Below are 19,240 nucleotides of genomic sequence, written 5' to 3'. Positions count from 1 at the left end.
CCAAGCACTCTAAAAACTGAGGAGTGATATTATGCTCATTAGTTCTTCCTTATTGCAAAAATGGATCAGAGGGGGACCATAAAGAGCAGTCAGTGAGGTCTGTCCCGAAATAGTGGATGGTAGAGGATATGTGTACATATCATATTTTTATTGTTAGCTTGCTATTTACACAGGCACTGTTGCCAAGTAACAAAATAAAAAAATATGATAAGTTGTGCAATTAATCATTTCCCACAAGGAGTAACCTTCCCTGTGAAGGCCAGCAAGGTGGTGCGCTTTTATGTGGAGACTGCATATTTCTCCTTGTGCCTCTGTGGATTCTCTCTGGGGACTGCAGTTTTCTCCTCTAACTGGTGACTGGTGAATGTAACCCAGAATGGATGTCAACCTGCCTAGGTTGAACCTCCCTCTCAAGCTATGACAGGACAGAGTCATAGTTTGAGAGCACCCTTGTAACCCTTCACTAGATAAGCAAAAGAAAATGGTTGGATGAAACAAAATACTTACAAAAGTCAAGTGTAAACTGTAGTGCATTACTTGTTTTGAGTAATGACCCCAATCTTCAGGTTTTACTTTTAGTTAAGCTATGTTTCAGCTAGTTTATAATTAAAAAAATATAAAGATTTTTTTTTAGTTTTTAAGTTTCTGTATTAGTTTCACTATTTAAAATATTTAAAAAAAAGTATTTTAAATGGTCAATCTTACAATGTTCTGTATTGATGCTTCAATACAAATGAGACCTTTTGAAAACAGCCGACTCACTGACACATAGACACATCCACATATCCCCCCATCTATCTCTGTCATGGGGGAACTGGAGTCTATGAGCTACATGTTTAATGAGAATGGAATATCTATATCATTAACAATATGCATCAATGCCTCCAAACCCTAAAAACTAAGTGAATCTCCCACTTTAGCTCATTTTGCAACCACATAATATAATTTCAGTGAGGTTTTTTTTTCTATAACCTAGTTTTTAATGTGTTTTTCACTTAAGTAAAATAGTTTTGTCACGCTGAAGTTTAGTTTATTTTTAGATAACCATACTATCCTTAATCCTACTGCCTTTGATGGGCATGGAAGATGACATACTCACTGTAGACATAAAGCAGTGGTCCATGTTTTCATCAGAAAAAAGGATAGCGTCTTTGATAAAGACAGCACTCGCTCTCAGGATGAAGGAGAAGAACAAGTTCATGTGGATGTAGTTCCTGGTGCAGTGAAATTTCCTAAAGAATAGAAGAAAAAAGAACCTTCAATAAATCTGTTTGGATAAATGTTAATATACTATTTTATTTCAGTGTGAGACATTTAGTCTAAAAGAGTCTAATATTTTTCAATGAGACCTCCAGCATTACCTGAAGACAGTGAAGACAAAAATAGCTGATATAAGAGAGATGAGGGAGGTAGCGTAGCCAGCAGTGTACACCTGTTTGAAGTTGGAGAAATACGTTGTCTGAAAAAAAAAAAGAAGAAGTGAGTGGGGGTTAAGGGAAGGGATCTCAAAACTGCACTGTAGGTGGCAGACAGCTGGTGTTGTAAGCCACCGCTTTTGTTCAACAAGCTTTTCACAGTGGACATAGATGGCTTATTTCACTCCTCTTTCAAATCATCTGCCTTCTCTGTCCAAAATGTGAACATTGGCATCCTCGAAAGAGTAACTTTTTCCGTTTTTCATTCTGTTTCTCGCTAATGTGTGCCTTACCTTCTTTCCTACCCATCTTTGCTGACTTGATGAAAGCCCATTTGGGATAACCACGTGTTTTGAGAGCTTTCTTTACATGTATGTGTTCTTTTTATTTCCCTTCTGGCTTAGTGGGAACGCTTTCTGCCCAGTGTTGTAGGGTGCTGATTACTCCATGTCTGTGCTCCAGAGGGTGGTGGGAGTCAAAGAGTAGATACTGGTCTGTGTGTGTGGGCTTGGGGTAAATTTAAATGCTGACTTTTCCATTCTCCCCAGTGTGCACAGCACAGTCCAGAAATGGCAAACTATTATCCCGGGAACCTAAACAGACACCAGCAAGTATTAACCTAACGCTCATTCACAACCTTCAAGTGTTCAATAATGTGATGAGATAATGACCCATCTGCTGTTTTATTATGTTTGTCTTTATGAGTTGTTCATTGAATAATGCAGCTACTATATTTGATGCGACCTGAACCAAATTTACTGTAATGTAACCCTGGAGAAATCTGTTTAGAAATAGGTGGAGCAGTTTCATTATTAACACTGATGACCAGAATACCAGCAACTGCATTAATATATTTCACCTTTCCAGTTATCCATGGCTACTTGATTAATTAGGAATCACATTTAAAACATGCTTGTTCTTGCAGTCCTGTGAAGAAAACGTAAAAAGCATGTTTCACAGGATTCCACACAGTTCTCGCCCGGATTGTTTGCACTGGCCAGCCCCCAAAATTTGCCACCCACAGGGGCCTCCTACCAGAAAGACTGTCCTGTGTTGGTAATATTGTAATAAGGTTGCAGCAAAGCTGGCACCAATCCATGGACAGATCACTGGTGCAGCTCAGAGCCAAAATAGAGACCGGAAACACTTCACACTCTTACATGATCTAATCTGATTTGGACTGATTTGTCTTTCCTGAACAAGTTAACTTCATTCTGGGAGAGTGAAGCTTTATGTCAGGGGCTGGGTCTGTGATCCAGCATTTTCAGTTCGCTCTGTATTTTTGAGTTCTTATGTTAAGTTCTTGTGTTATTCTTATTTAGGGTCTAGTTGAGTTTCAGTTCAGCAATTACTATCATCTGTGTCCTTGGTTTTTGTGTCCTGTTTCTTGTCCAGTCTGTCATGTGTTTTATGTCTGTGTGTTCCATATTGTCAAGCTTGTGTTGTCATGTTTACATCCTTCAATGTTTCCTGATTTATTTTAAAAGTCTTATGTTTCTTTGTTCCATGTGTTTAGTTTTACTCTTCCGCTGTGGTGTCATTATGTTCATTTGAGTCAGCTGTTTCCCCATGTGTTTCCACTTCCATGATCACCTCCTGTGTGTATTTAAGTCCTGTCTTCCTTTGTTCAGTGCCAGGTCATCTGTTTTCCTTCTCTCCATGTCACATCAGGTTAATGCATTTTCATGATTCTGCTCAGTTCATGTTCATGATGTCTCGTCATAGTTCCTTGCATGTATAATTATTTTGCTTTATAACGTTCAGAATTATTTTCATGTCATGTTTGTTATACTCAGTCCTTCACAGTTTAGGTTCTAGTTTTAGTTTACTCGCCCCTATTCGCCTTGCTTTATTTTGTAATGATGTTTAATCAGCCAAAATCTCAATCAACCAAAATCTGAGTTAATCTCAGTTCCATCTCCTTCCATGTCTGCACTTGGGTCCTCCTCCTTACTCCGCACACAGTCAGCTCCCGCTGACCGTGACACTTTAGGCTGCTTCTGCTCAGCTCTGCTGAGAATTATTAAAGTGTTGGTTGGGACTTCTAGTCAACTGATCAATTGATCAGTCAGTTAAAACGTATTATGGATTTCAAAATCAAGTACCTGGTTTTCATATGTACATATTTTCAGTGGTATCACCTTTAATAGCAGGAAATTAACTAGACAAATTATTATTTTATCTTTCTCCTTTTTGCCAAATTTTTCAAGTAAACTATATTTGACAATAGTGTAATAAAAATGGAAATTCTGTTTTTGGTTATGCCACCTCAATATTTTTAGTTGCCCCAATATGACCACCTCTATGAAAAAAATTCTGGAGACCCCCTTGTTTATAGATAAGGACCGCTCAATTATACTTGATAAACTGCAGATTTGACATGTAGTGCCATCATTTTTAATTACATATTAGATATACATATGTGTTTTGATTGTTTCATATTGTGAAATGTCCGGCAAAACAAACTAAGTATATTAAATTTGTGTTACTCAAATGCTAAATGAAAATTATCAGTAGTTTTGTGCAGGATAAACAGGTTAGCTAGAAACATCTGCTGATATCTTGTTAAATTAGGCTTTGTAAATCCAAAAAGCACAGCAGGTCACCTGATCACAACCTGTACACAAAGACAATTTACTGAAGCTCACATTAGAAAATATTGTGAGTTGTGATTCGTGTCCCCACACAGAGCTACTACAAGTAGTTTTAGGGTTCACTCAGCTGCTGAATCCCACTTGAACTCCTTACTGTATTTTTCTGTTTATATGTGGAAGCAAAGTCACTCTTTACAATGTAGGCAACAGAAAATAGTTATTTTTTATTCTTTTTTACTGCTTGTGTCTTATATAACAGATTAAATCTGACCACATTCATTAGAATTAGCATTTAGAGTCAAATATCATTCGAATTCTTATGCACTGCTATTATTTTATTATTATGTTTTAGTAGCACAAAGTTCAGTTACCCTTTGTACAAAAATATCTGGTAGAATTATTTTTCAAGGAGCTACTTTTAACTTTATTTCTTTGAGTACATTTCAGAGGACCACTTCATTCTCACTTGAGTAAAAAAAAAGTTGATTCGGTACTTAAACGTTTACCATAGTATTTTTATAGTATCTGTACGTAAGTAAAGAATATCTGCACTTTTGCCACCTCTGGAATGAACATAGCAAACTAAAATAATGAAAACAAACAAACCATAGTAAATAAATCACAATATTTACAGACCCAGATGGTCTTCTGCAAGGCTGTAGCTGAAAAATGTGCAGGGTGCTAAGATCATTAAAAAAAAACTTTAATATTTTTATCACAATGAATTCTCTTAATATCAGTAGAAAAAAATCCAGCAAATAGTCTTGTATCTCTAAGTGAGAATGAGCAATGTTTACCTCTGGTTCGATTTCTTCATCCTCTGGAATCTTACAGGCCTCTTCATAGGATGGGTAGAAGTCCGACCATCCTTTCTCAGTGCAGTTCCTATAGATATAACCTAAAACAACAAAAATACAAAATACAAAAATACATGAAACTCAGCGGTTTCTGCCAAGGCAAATACCACCAAAGTGTGGCATTTCAAATTTGCTTGTTATGTACAGACAGAAGTCTCATTCATCCCTTTTAAATAGGGTCCTTTCTTATTTTTTTCAGTCATTCACATGTCAGTCCTAAGTGGCCTAACAAATGAAAAAATGAAAAAAGGACTTTGAGTTTAGTATTTTAGTTTTGCTCATTGTTATAGTTTGTTATAGTCTGTTCTTTATTTACATATTCTAGCTATAGTTTCTATTTTTTAGTTTTCTGTGATGTTATATCCAGATTATGTTTTCTTTTTGAAGTTCAACTTATCACTTATTCCCCAAGGTTTTTTTTCCATGCCTTTCTGTGTTCTCTGTTTCAAGTCTGCATTCCTGTGTCCAGTATGGAGGACCAGAAGTGCCACATGCATGAAAATAAAGAATGTTGTGCTTCAATAATGAATTGTGCAATAAAATATGCATTAGTAAATTCATTTAAAATTTTTATTTGTTTATTTATTTAAACAATTGTCCATGTACACAAAAAGTCCATGTGAACAAAAAGGCAAAAAGGTTATTGTGCCAGGTGTTATTCTTGGGAGTTGAAGAGCAAAACTCAAACAGTGAATTCACTTTAGATTGATAAACTGGAAAAAAAATTCCAATATAGCTGGATGGGGGTGTTCTTTGACTCAAGACTTTTGCACAGTGCCGTTGTGCAAATTACCAGCAACCAACCCCCTTTCTTCCATTTGCCAACCAAAAAGCAAATGGAAAAAAGTGTAAATGGACCGGAATTAGGGTTATATCCTTTGCTGTGCGCATCGGCACGTGCATTTTAAAAACTGGGACACTGATGCACAATAAGAAAACATTCATCCATCACTCTTATACACACCTCCCTATAAACACATGAATGCACATGAGCACAAATATTCTGAGAGTTTATCAGAAGAGATACTGCACCACAGCTCTTAAGATTCAGTGGGTTACTCCATCTTCCTGTTAATAGTGTGAAAATACACCTCCTATGAAGCAGGCACATGACAACCACGTGTAAACGCTGATAATATTACCACAGATACAGTACATAACTACTGCTGCTACTAAAAATTACACGTTCACCATTTGAAATTTTTTTGTCTTCCATTTCAGTTGTTGTACCACTTCATATTTTCTTTCTAAAATTTATAACTGACAGCATATGCAACTAGTTTTGCAACTTTTTATTAACTGAATTTAAAATGTCAATACATTTAAACAGCTGTGTGTTTTACAGCTAAAGCGGAATTACAAATTCCATATAGAAAGCACCTACCTAACTAGTCCGAAGATTCAAACTCAGGATCTTCTTGCTGTAAGGTGAGGTGAGAGTGCTAACATTGCACCGCTGTCTTGCCATTTACCAAGCTTTTATTGATTCAGCAGTTTACACAATATAATTCTACCCAGCAGAACACCATACCACAAATATTATGGGTTATGATATGTGCACTTACATTTCTAGAGCTGTGAACATCAGGCTGCTGAATTAGATATATATGTATTTGAAGCTGATTCCCTGGTCACTTGGCACAGTACGTCAGTTAAAAATCATGCAATTCCAGTTCAATGTTTCTCTACTGACAATCAAAGTCAGCTATTCAGGATTCATACATAACATTCTACGTCACGCGTTGATCCACGTGAGAAACTGCCTATTATGCTTGCAGTCATTTTGGAGCAGAATCAGCCTTTTCTGTAGCGCCTTCAGTCTTTTGGGATTCTGTGGATCAAGTCAGGTATTTATGTTTTGTTTTTTTCTTTGTAACCATGTGTACACATGAATAGAATTTAAACAGTATGTGATTTCTTTCACAAGGACTGCTACTGGATGTGATGCTGCTTGTTTGGTGGCTGAGGAGTGGCCTTGTATGTGGACAAATATTTAAAGTTTAAGGGACTGGATAATGTGATGACCAGTGTTGGTCAAGTTACTTGAAAAAAGTAACTTGAAAAAATCCCATTATTTTACTGATTACTTATTTTCAAAAGTAATTAATTATTTAGTTACTTAGTTACTTTTAAAAACACGATTTACAACTTGAATAGGTAATAAAGCGATAGATCTTTCAGCCCAATTCTACTTTTTCTGTATAATCCATCATACAAAATGTAATCAAATGGAAAAGTCTCTTTTTAAAACTTGTTTTATTAGTTTTGATCTTTTAACTTTATGCATCAAGCAAAAATTTAATTATATGCAACATTCTCTGACTGGAAGAAATTTGTTTAACATTTAAACCTATTTTCTGCACATAAAATAAAATAGGTTTTTGGTGTTTACACTCAGTCTTTCAAATAAATGCAAGTAAAACACAGCAGAAAATAAATAAAATCAAAGACTAGCGGTCCTGTTGCTCTATTTTCACCTGTATAGCAGGCAGATGTTTGCCCTGGTGCAGGTGTGCCGCGGCGGTCAGTGGAAGAATCCACGAGTTTGTCTGTGAATTTCCCATTCCCTGGTAGCATGCTCGGTGCTTGCTCAGAAGTTAAGGGGTTTTTTTAGCTGTAAAAATAAGTTTTCTTCCCATGCAGTGAGCAGCGGACACTAATGTTTTTGTCACTTTTTATGGAATCAAACTCAAAGTAAGGTCAGTACTTCTACGCTTTAAACGCTGCATGGTCATATGCTCTTCCGCACTCGATATATTATCCATTGTTGATCTGCACACAGCTGTTGCCTCGAACGTCGCACTCGTTTACGTCATTGTCATGAGACACTCTCGCAATTAATCACGGTTTTAGTAACACAGTAACACAGCATGCTTACGGGAAAGTAACAGTAATCTAATTACTTTTTTGCAATAGTAATTGTGGCAGGAATAAGGCACGGCGGGTCCAGGGATCAGTGTTTTCGGACATTTTTATTGAACACCACCTCACACCACACCACCACACACACCTGAGTCCCCGTGTTTTACCCTGGCGGGCGTGATTGCGGATGCCGTGCAGGTGCGTCCGCCCTCCCTGCACGCCACCGCCGACCGCGCCCCACCACACACCCCCATCGCCCGATTGAGGCCGGGGAGTCATCCGGCCGAACCTACTCCCCACCGGTTCCCGACCTTGGCAGTCCGTTGCGGAGGCCGCCCACACCTCCAATGGCGGCGAGCCTTGTCCGGGGGTCGGCCACGCCTCCAGCAGCAGCGGCGAACCCGGTCTGGAGGCTGGCTACCCGGTAAGCCGGCACGGCTCCGCCGGCCCCGGGAGGGACTCACTACCCGGCGCATCCGACGCTCCGGGGCAGCTCGATCCTCGACCTTGGGTACAGGTCGAGCAGGCTCCCCTGGCACGGGGACCGCCCTCTCCCCTCCCGGTTTCTCCACCGCTGCTGGCTGGAGCGCTGGCTGGGGCGCTGGCGGGAGCGGCTCGTCCGCCGCTGGCTGGGGCGCTGGCTGGAGCGGCTCGTCCGCCGCTGGCTGGAACGCTGGCGGGAGCGGCTCGTCCGCCGCTGGCTGGAGCGCTGGCGGGAGCGGCTCGTCCGCCGCTGGCTGGAGCGCTGGCGGGAGCGGCTCGTCCGCCGCTGGCTGGAGCGCTGGCGGGAGCGGCTCGTCCGCCGCTGGCTGGAGCGCTGGCGGGAGCGGCTCCGGCAGCCCCTCCCGCGGCTCCGGCAGCCCCTCCCGCGGCTCCGGCAGCCCCTCCCGCGGCTCCTCTTCCTCCAGCCGGCGCAGACCCTCGCGCGCCTCGTCTGCCGCCTCCGGTCGGAGCGGCTCATCCACCGCTCCCGGCAGGAGCAGCCCTTCACCCGGCTGTTCCCCCTCCTCCGGCAGGCGCAGATCCCCGCGCGCCTCGTCTGCCACCTCCGGCTGCTCAGGTGCCCCACGCAGCTCCTCCACCGCTTCACTGTCCTCGGAACACACCTGTGGGGCTGGCGCCCAGGCCCAGAGCAGCGCCGCCAGCTCCCCGATCTGTTGCAGGTGGCGCTCGGACTGGTCCCGCAGCTCTGCCTGCTGGCGACGCACCTCCGCCGCCTGCTCCCGCTGGGCGGCCGCCATTTCGGCCACCCTCTGGGGCAGCTCCTCCACTCCCTGGCTCCGATAAGGACCCGCCATGCCGCCTCCTGGGTTTCGGCACCACTGTGGCAGGAATAAGGCACGGCGGGTCCAGGGATCAGTGTTTTCGGACATTTTTATTGAACACCACCTCACACCACACCACCACACACACCTGAGTCCCCGTGTTTTAACCTGGCGGGCGTGATTGCGGATGCCGTGCAGGTGCGTCCGCCCTCCCTGCACGCCACCGCCGACCACGCCCCACCACAGTAATCCTTTACTTTACTCATTACTTGAAAAAGTAATCGGATTACAGTAACCTCTGGTAATGACACTAACTGATAATGTGCTGGAATGCATAACAGTTGAAATCTACAAAGACTGTAAAGACTGGATGCAGGAAAAGTTCACAGGAAAATGCCAAAAAATGTAATTTGTGTATATTTCAAAATTAAAATGTTAAACCCAAATAAACATAAAATGACAGAGCCTATAATACAAGGGCATAGATCTGGTTTTGGCATTGGTGGGGACGGATGATTCAACCACCGAACCCTGCCCCATTTCTTTTTTTTTCCTTTTTGTCTTTGCTTCTTGATTAACAAAAATGGAGAAATATACTTGCCTACATATGCTATTCTACATGCTTTTAAACCATTTAAAACTACAATTCATAGTTTTAGATGTGAATTATATAATGTTAAATTACTATTAAGCAAATGACTAAAGTATTTTAGGCTTTAGTTTACTTTAGCCATATTCCATATAAATCAGATATCATACAAACATAAAAATAGCTTCAAATACAGTCATGACAATAAAAGAATATGACTTTAAGGACTTAACAACATTACTTCAGTTATAGGACACCAACATCTCTTATACATTAGCACTAAGGGAACACTGATTGACCTGGTGGTTTTTGTCCATAAAACTACTCATCTAATATTACCACAAAGTAAAAGATCTCTCAGCAAAATTATGCAACATTTTAGGCACTATTGCCCCGATCAGATCAGTGAGCTGGGATTTTTTATTCTAAACATGAACTGCTGTTACAGCAACACATATGCACTACTGGTGCCCCACACAACAACTCAATGTCCACTATGTGAAGCAGCCAAACACATGCCTTCTCCTCTCGTTAATCTATAGCACCAAGTCATCAGTCAGTCACCTGTGACTTGCCTCTTCACCTCTGTCCGAGCGACAACATGGCAGAGCTGCCTCTGTCACCTGATGAATAACAGTGAGACATTCCAAATACATGCAGTCACACATGTGCTTCAAATACAGTAATGAACCAACAAGTCATCATCCAATTTCACCTGTGATCTTGCATCACCATTGCTCTCTGAGCTTTGTGTTGGTTCTTCTGTCACCTGACAAACAGGACATACATGACAATAAGAATAAAATGTGTAGCTGCTTCAGTGTTTCTGTCAATTTGTGCAGATCTTGACTCATCAGTAATGTTTGTAGGGTGAGTGCATTTTTAAAACAATTTGTGCAAACTGCACTACAAGGTGGAATATTTGCAAAATTATGACTACCTCATGATATTTTGTCTCAAAAATTAACACTATGAATATGTCAGTGCCATTAGGATGAAATTATTGTGTCACCAACATTTTAACGTTAGACATATAATTTTAACAGCCTCTGTAAACTAATATCCTGGCTTGCTCGAGGCTGCCGTTTTCTCTGACAGTTTCAATCAAAATTAGAAATGCTACTCTGAGACTGAGATAACTAATAGTGCTGCATGTTGTGCAGTTAGTTTCGAAAACTCCCTGAAAAGCACAGCCAATCACATTGGCCATATTTGTCACATGACGTAGGACTCCAGTAGAGAACGTAATTTAACTCTTTCTGCACTGCTGGGTGAATGAGACGTTGACAGATCTTTTTTTTTTCTTACTATCGGGTTTGTTTTTCTTTACTCAAAGAGATCAAATTATTGGTGGGGACAATTCAATAATCGCTGGATATTGGTGGGGACACGTCCCTTCCATCCATGCCAAATCTACGCCCTTGCTATAATATATAAGAGCCTGTAACCTGAAGCATCGTTCTGATTACATACGGGAGCAGCCAGTCACTCTGACTAACACTGCAAAAACAGAATTGTTAACGTATTTACTTTAATTTCAATTCAGGTTAGATTTCTTTGTGCGCAGAGACCGTTCCAGCAGTGCGCAATTGCGCACGCGCGCAGCTTAGAGGGCACATTGCTTCCAACCCTAACTATATGCTTTTGATAAGCATATAGTTAGGGTTGGAAGTGGCCCTAAAGTGACCCTAAATCCTCCCTTCATTACATTGCAATGGGCCTAGGCTACTTTGGCTGCTTTGTTTACATTTTACACAAGCTTTAAACATAAAATTGTACTTGTAAGCTGTACTTTAATGATTTTGTCATTTTAGGGCATAAAAATAGCCCATTCCATAAGTTTGCACAGCGAGCAACATTTTAGTTGATTTCTATAAACTGTCACTTGCTGGGCCAAGCAAGTCAAAATCCTGAATAAATCCAAATTATTATTTGAAGTCAGAATTTCTACTTTATCTAGTGACACAAATAATATTAGTCATTCCCTCATACACTTCATACACTAATACAATTGCTAATTTCCGCATTAAGTTAAGGTCAACATTATTAACTGCCTGTGAAGGTTACAACAAAAACATAAGATTAGAAACATGTTTTTATTAGATAACTATAAGTATTAATGGAGATGATGCAGGTGAAGGGTACAAATGCTGGATTTGAATTAGCTGAATTCAAAGCAATGTTCTCCCACCATTGCCTGGAGTTAGAATAGTGGAGCTCAGCCACAGTGACCCTTATGGAATAAATGATGCACACAAGGTCACCAGATATATGGTGCAAGTTTGTGTTTGTGAGAGGAGGATACAAAGTTTACACTTAAAAACAAAAATCTGTTTCACTATTTGAAAATGCCTGTCCGACGCTTAAGCGAGGAGAGTGTGGGTTTAAGTCGTGGGCGGACTTAGTGTTATCCAGCTGTATTAGCCTCAGTATAAAGTGGCATGTAGAGCCTGCAGGCCTGCAGCCGCTGCAAATGGCAGGATGTGAATGGAGGTTGAAGGCCAAGGCTCCAGGGAGGGCATTAGAGCTCACAATGCTATTCCTATTGAGCAGCGCCAACTCATTCCTGAAGGAAGGCTTATGCAGTGAACTCTTTGATTTTCCAATTCATTATATTCTCCCACTGAAAAGCCTGGATCACCTGCACAGTTACAGAGCTGGACTTATCGGTACTGTCTGTGGAGGAGGAAATCCAGTGGGGTCCGAGAACCCACTAACACTGAGTTATGAGGTCATCAGCAGCTACCTCCGCCTCCTGATCCCTCCACGCAAAGTATACGCTTTCAATCACAAGCTCCTCTGCATTTTTTTTTCATTTAAGCAGTGTTTTATTCAAGACTGGAAATTAGTCAAGTAAATCTTTTCTACACACAGCCTCTCACTTACTGTGCATGTTCTCTGCTGCAACTACTTATTCTGTTTAGCAACAATTTAGCAACACAGCTGACACAACAAAAGGGCAGGCACTCAGTCAGCCAGTGATCTTAGAGCTATTGGATCAGTTCATATGAAAGTTTCATATCTTTAATTACATTCAATGTAGCCACAACTCAGCTTTTATAGTATGGACACCCTACAACAACAGAGCGAAAGCTCCAGCAATCAGACGACCCCGTGTGAGCAAGCACTTGGTAACAGTGAAAAGGAAAAATCTCCTTTTAATAGGAAGAAACCATCAGCAGAACCAGTCTCAGGGAGGGAGGAATCTACCGTGACCACTTGGTGGGTGAAGGAAGTGAGCCAACACACATTGGAGAGAGCCAGAGAATGATTAATAATGATTAAATTCCAAGTGGTGTAACACAGAGAGGGAAGAAGACACACTCAGTACATCATGGAAATAGTTGTGTAGGTCAGTTGCAGTGTAACTACGGGGGGTTCAGGGTCACCATATTTTAAACTAATCCTGTAAATTTCTGTCCCCTACATCTAAACTGGGAACTGGTTCCACAGACGACAGTAGATTCTTCTGCTAAAAAAGAAAAAGGAAAACAGGTAAAATAACAAAAAATGTAATTCAAATTTAGTTGATCTTGCTTGTAAGATTTCTTCCTTTTGCACTTCTGTACCAATTTTACAGCAATGCAGAGAAGCTTCTGGGAGTGCATTAGAAAAGTTGCTTATCTAATGTACACTGTTTTCAAAGTAAACTGCAAGTTTAGACATTGTTACGATCCATGATCATGTCATGTTTCCATGGTTCCTGCCATAAGAGTGTGTGTGGGTGTGTGCAGGTTTCCCTCCTCCCTCCTAGGTGTGTGTGTGGTGTGCGGTAGCTATTGAGACAGGTGGAGACTGGAGAAGTTCCAGGGATTATCGGATGGCCTCTTAACCTCCAACTCACCTCACCCTTTTCTCCTCTGTACCCAGTAAAGAGCCAGCTGTTTACTAGCTTTGGGTGTGTGTTGCTCACATTTTCTTGGGAGTAGCAGGAGTGAGGAGTCACACCTATGTTGTGTCTAGGTCTAGGTTGTAAAAGACATTTAATAAAGACATTACATTTTGTTTCAGTGGCTTATTTTTACATCTCATGTCTAAATACTGATATCTTCTTTGTCATTGTTTATCTTTCAGATATCCAGAAATGCATGTTTTTTTTATTCTTAGTTGTGTCTGTATCTATCTGTCAGTGATTTGCTGTTATGAGAGACTGGAGAGAGTCTATTATGTTTCCTTTAAATCAGCCAGCTGGATGAGTCAGAGTTCTGGAAAAGGTGAGGGTCGTGTAAACAGTGAGGACAGCACTACTCTCTACAGTGTGCAGTCTAGAAAAATGTAGTTTTTGTAAACCACTCAGTGAAAACATAACATTGGTGCTCAGAGATCTCTAAATATACCACAGTCACTTGCTGAGCTCTGAAGTGAAAATGGACAAATGCAAAATTCTTTTGTTGAGTTGGCTCACACACACACACACACACACACACACACACACGCACACACACACACACACACACACACACACACACACACACACACACACACACACACACACACACACACACAGATAACATCAAGAAGAAAACACTATACAGACAGAAGCAAGAGGATAAAAAGATTGCCATGACTGTTGGCAGCATTATTAATCACTTTGTTGCCCTTCCTCAACCAACGCTGATGTGAGTAGTTCTGCTGCAGTTTATATCAAGTTAGGATCCCTAACATAAGAACATTGTTTTTAGAGCATTAAAAAAACACCGCCAAGCATCCTCAAAATGTCAAATTTTGGTACAGTAGCAATTATTTAAATTAACCAATTAAACCAACGAAAACTAATCATTTATTTTGAGGTGAAAGGGACTTACCTTGGTTATTAGGCAACAGCTGCCAGATTCCAGAGGCGCACGAGATATTGACCACCTGTCCCACCTCAGCATGATACCAGCACTGAAGGTTGTCCCAAACTGTTGGACAGCCTAACAAGGAAAGACAGTAATTACCAAACATTATAGAGTCTCAGTTAGCAGCACTAATACTTTCACAGCACAGGTGAGTAAACAGAAACATTACATATGGTCAGACCATCATGAAAAATATACATGCTGGACAAAGACACAGTTCTTGTAGTTCTGCCTCTGCACACCATCAAATGCTTCAAGTCAAACAATTGCAGTGTGACTGAAGTGCAGATTTTTAGCATTAATTCCAAAACTTTGCATTAAAAGCTTAAGAATTACAGGTTACAGATTAGAAATGACAGATTTTCGAGCTGTGTTCAAGTGCTCAAAAATGATTAGACTATTGACTAATAAGCAGTTTCATGGGCAGGGAAGACCTGATCTATGAGCAGACATAAGTAGATATAACATATAAAGTTGATCAGATTGTTGAATTTTTATTTCACTTTAATTAGTAATATTAACCCTGCTGATCTTTCATCTGCCATTTATGACCTCCCATTTATTCACAGCTCCTCATCCCCAGATGAACTTGTTTCTCACTATAATGTCAACCTCCATAACCTTCTTAACACATTTGCTCCACTTAAACACCAAACTGTCTCATTTTTCCGTTCAGCACCAAGGTTTACTCTTAACCTGCGCCATCTCAAAGCTAAAGGACGGCAACTGGAACGTCTGTTCAAGAAAACCGGACTTACGATACAAGAAATGTATAACAATCATATCTTGTTGTATAAGGATTGCATTGCTTCAGCCAAATCTGCATACTATTCTGGTTTAATCAGTTCCAGTGAAGGTAACTCCAGGTCTCTTTTCATTGTTTAGTAAAATTACAAAACCTCCGGACTCACTCTCCTCTCATATGGACTTTGCTGACTTTTGCAACTCATATCTTTTTTCACTGATAAAATTGCTGATATCCACCAACTTAACTCGGCAGGAGCATCTAACTGTCAATGGTCAATGTCAGTGGTCAATGGTAACTTTATTGTCCCTAATGGGAAATTGATTTGCAGTATGTCCACACAGAAATATAAAAAACAAACAAACAAACAAACACATCACATACACACAAAAAAATAATATAAGCCCTGAGAAAACAACCTAAATTTTATCATTAAAGAAAGTACAATGTGCAATGGCAACAACACTTATGGTTTAGTGTTATTAACCATGATAATAGCAGTAGGTAGAAAAGACAATCTATGTCTTCACTGCAGGCACTTTACAACGACGACCTGAAGGAAGCAGTTGAAAATCATTAAAGAGAGAATGATCTCAACACAACAAGACAGAGGTTGCCTTCCTCAGCACCTGCCTGTTAGAAAATTTCACAAGCTGGACCTGAGACCTCCCTGAAACCGGACCAGCCACTTTAACCAGGTTGCTAAATCTGGTCTTATTATTCAAGTACATATTACCGTACCAGGCAATGATACAGAAGGTTAAAACAGATTCAATATAACTTTTATAAAAAAGAGTCATCATTTCAGATGAAACATTAAAACCTCTCAACTCCTTAAAAAGTACAGTCTTTGTTGAACCTTTTTCACTTTAGAATCAAGATGTGACTCAAAGGACACAGTCTTATCAAGAACAACCCCCAAATACTTATGACTGTCCACCAGTTCAATGGCTGCACCATTTAACACTGTTAGTGCAGGATGGGGGGATGTCTTCCTGAAGTCAATAACCATGTCCTTGGTTTTCAAGGTGTTGATCATTAAGAAGGACTGATCACACCACGAAACAAACTCATCCACAACAGGCCCATGGGAATCCTCTTCACCATGAAGGAGGCTTACAATGACTGTGTCATCTGCATATTTAATGAAATGCCTGTTGGCCTGTGTACTGCGACAGTCTTTAGTGTACAAAATATACAGTAGAGGAGAGAGACAACAACCTTGTGGTGAGCCAGTAGAAGAGTTCAGCTGTTTGGAAAAACAGCGGTTTACTCTCACACACTGAGATCTGTCAGTTAAAAAGTCTAAAATCAAACCAACAAGATTAAAATCAAGTTTAAACTGGTTAAGAAGTTTATCAACTAAAAGATGTGGCTGGATGGTATTAAAAGCTGAAGAAAAATCAATAAATAAGAGCCGAGTATGAGCTTTAGCACCATCAAGATGGCGATAAAGGAAATTCAACACAGTGACCACTGCATCATCAACACCTCTACGAGGCCTGTACGCAAATTGTAGTGGGTCGATAAGATTTTCTACTTGCTGCAGGATCTCCTTCCTGACAAATTTTTCAAAGGACTTCATCACTAATGTTAAAGCGACAGGCCTAAAATCATTTAATGATGTAGGTTTTGTGGTCTTAGCAACTGGAGAAATAATAGATTTTTTTCCATACCTCTGGAACCTTCTGTTGCTGAAGTGATAAAAGAAAGATGTAATAAAAAAATACTGCATAATTGTTCAGTGCACCTGGCCACAAATATTATCAGGACCTGGACGTTTATTAGTCTTACTCATTTTAAAAAGATCAAAGAACAAAGCTGGGGGGGGGGCTCTGGTCCTCTCTATTAAGAAATCAAGTGTATTCCTAAAATTATAATTATCATTAAATCTCAAATAAAATCAATTCAGCTCATTGGCTAACTGAGAGTCTGAACTAAAACCAGGGAGACTTATCTTATTACAGTCACTGTAACAGTGACCACCTGCTCAGGCAACCCTTAAGTTATTGCTACCCATCTTCGCCTCTAATTTATCCTTGTATTTTATTTTGGCTTTTTAAATTTCTGATCTGATCTCCTTCCTAATTTCTCTAACTTTCAAGATATTCCCTTGAATAAAAGCTGAATTTCCTTTCATGAATCAGCCTCACAAGAGCTTTTGAAGACCATGGTTTGTTATTAGGGAAAAATGCACAACCTTTGAAGGGATAATCATGTCTCTGCAAAAGGAGATATAGCTGCAGACAACGTCAGTGAGTTCCTTAATGTCTCTACATGATTCTGTAAACACTGACCAGTCTGGTTGCACCTTTTATGGAACTGTAACATAGATCCAGAGTCTTATTGAAGCGTGTGGGACAGTTCACATACTGATAAAAACTGCTCAGTGTTTTCTTCACATCGCAGCGATTAAAGTCCCCAAGAACAATATTAGGGGCCTCAGGAGAGAGATTGTAGTGAGTGGATGACGTTGGAGATGGTGCCAGTCACATTCTTAGGATTCGCTTTAGGATGGATGTAAACAACGGTGACGTTAATCTGTGGGAATTCCCTCGGCAGATAAAACGGCCTCAAAGACACAGAGAGGAACTCAGTGTCAGGCAGACACACTTGTTTACGAACAGTAACATTTTTACACCATTTCTGATTTATATACAAACACACCCCTCCTCCTTGAGATTTCTGGGTAGCTCTGGGGTCTCGATCCAGACGTATGGGAACCCGAAGCCCTTTAATTCCAGAGAAGAATCAGGGTCAGAATCCCTGAGCCAAGTCTCTGTGAATGCCATTAGACATGTATCCCTGTAGTCCCGTAAATGTACGACATTCAAATGCAGTTCATCCAATTTACTCCTCAGAGAGGAGTAAAGCGTATCGTATTTGCTTCCTCAATCGCTGACGTAGGCCTCCCTTCTTACCCCGCTTCCTTGCTTTGACTCTGTTAAAAACGAGAGTGCCCTTGTGGTTACCAGATAATCCAGAGCTGGAAAACACTGGAGGGTGAAAAGAGTCCAGAGACGGGCCTTTCCACCGAAGATCCAGAAGAAACTCCCATGAGTATGTAATTGTTTGTGAATAGCAATGACTCCAAACAACCGTCAGGATTGCCAATAAAAACATGCGAAATAAAAATCCCATCTTCGTTAAAAGAAGTTCCACAAAGCACAAGCCGATGCTGTAGGATTTCCTCATGCTCAAAAAAATAAAAACATAACTCAAGAATGAAATAAAATAAGTTAAAACACTGACACTGACAGACAGAGACAACCTGCTGGTCGCCGCAAGAGCAGCGAAAACAAACTGTGAAGTAGACTTTGTTTTCCTCACTGTCTTCCTCCCAGTTATTTTCAAGTTTTACTCTTCCCTCCATAGCTGATTTATTAAATCTTATTCAAAAATCAAAATCATCCACTTGTCAGCTCGACCCTCTTCCCACTGTATTAGTTAAAGCTTGTCTTCCCTCATTGGCTCCTCTCATAACTAGTATTATCCACTCTTCCCTTAACACTGGAATTATTCCTCCACCCCTGAAAACTGCTTCTGTTGCTCCAATTCTCAAAAAGCCTGGTGCAGATCCCAATAACTTTGATAATCTCCACCCTATATCAAACCTCGCCTTTATTTCGAAAATCCTTGAGAAAGTTGTTGCCTTCCAGCTTCACTCATACCTCAATGACCATAATCTCTATGAACAATTTCAGTGCCCCTCCCGAAAATCTTCCCGAGCCACCATTCTCCCGAATTTCTCCCGATTTTCCACCCGGACAACAAAATTGAAAAACCATATACCAGATTGGCTCAGGCAATTCCAGTTTCCAACAATGACTACTACTGATGCAGCTACTTAGTTTTAATATTACTCTTACTACTCTTTGTGGGTCGCAAAATAAACTTTAACATATTTTCAGGCGAGAATGTAGCTGTGTAAACTTCAAATATCTGAGCCGGGGAGAACAGCAAACTCCTGGCACATTGTTTTCAAACCCCCGCGGTCTTTTGCTCCTCAGGTTAAACATGATATATAAGTCACTTAAATAACTTAAACATGTTATTGTTTGGCTTTTTTCAG

General features: G+C 40.5%; 1 protein-coding gene across 1 annotated transcript in view; it reads right to left on the bottom strand.

The window, feature by feature from the left end:
- ghrhrb (growth hormone releasing hormone receptor b) overlaps positions 1-19,240 on the bottom strand; it is a 76,030-nt gene that overhangs the window by 16,493 nt on the left and 40,297 nt on the right. The window contains exons 3-6 of the mRNA XM_085137225.1: positions 14,388-14,498; positions 4,807-4,907; positions 1,362-1,459; positions 1,100-1,232 (exon numbers count right to left, since the gene is read on the bottom strand). Coding sequence (XP_084993351.1) covers positions 1,100-1,232; positions 1,362-1,459; positions 4,807-4,907; positions 14,388-14,498 — 443 coding nt within the window. The remainder of the gene's footprint in view (positions 1-1,099; positions 1,233-1,361; positions 1,460-4,806; positions 4,908-14,387; positions 14,499-19,240) is intronic.

This window comes from Neolamprologus multifasciatus, chromosome 17, assembly GCF_963576455.1.
Source record: "Neolamprologus multifasciatus chromosome 17, fNeoMul1.2, whole genome shotgun sequence".
Classification (NCBI taxonomy): Eukaryota; Metazoa; Chordata; class Actinopteri; order Cichliformes; family Cichlidae; genus Neolamprologus; species Neolamprologus multifasciatus.
This window is presented reverse-complemented; position numbering and strand designations above follow the sequence as displayed.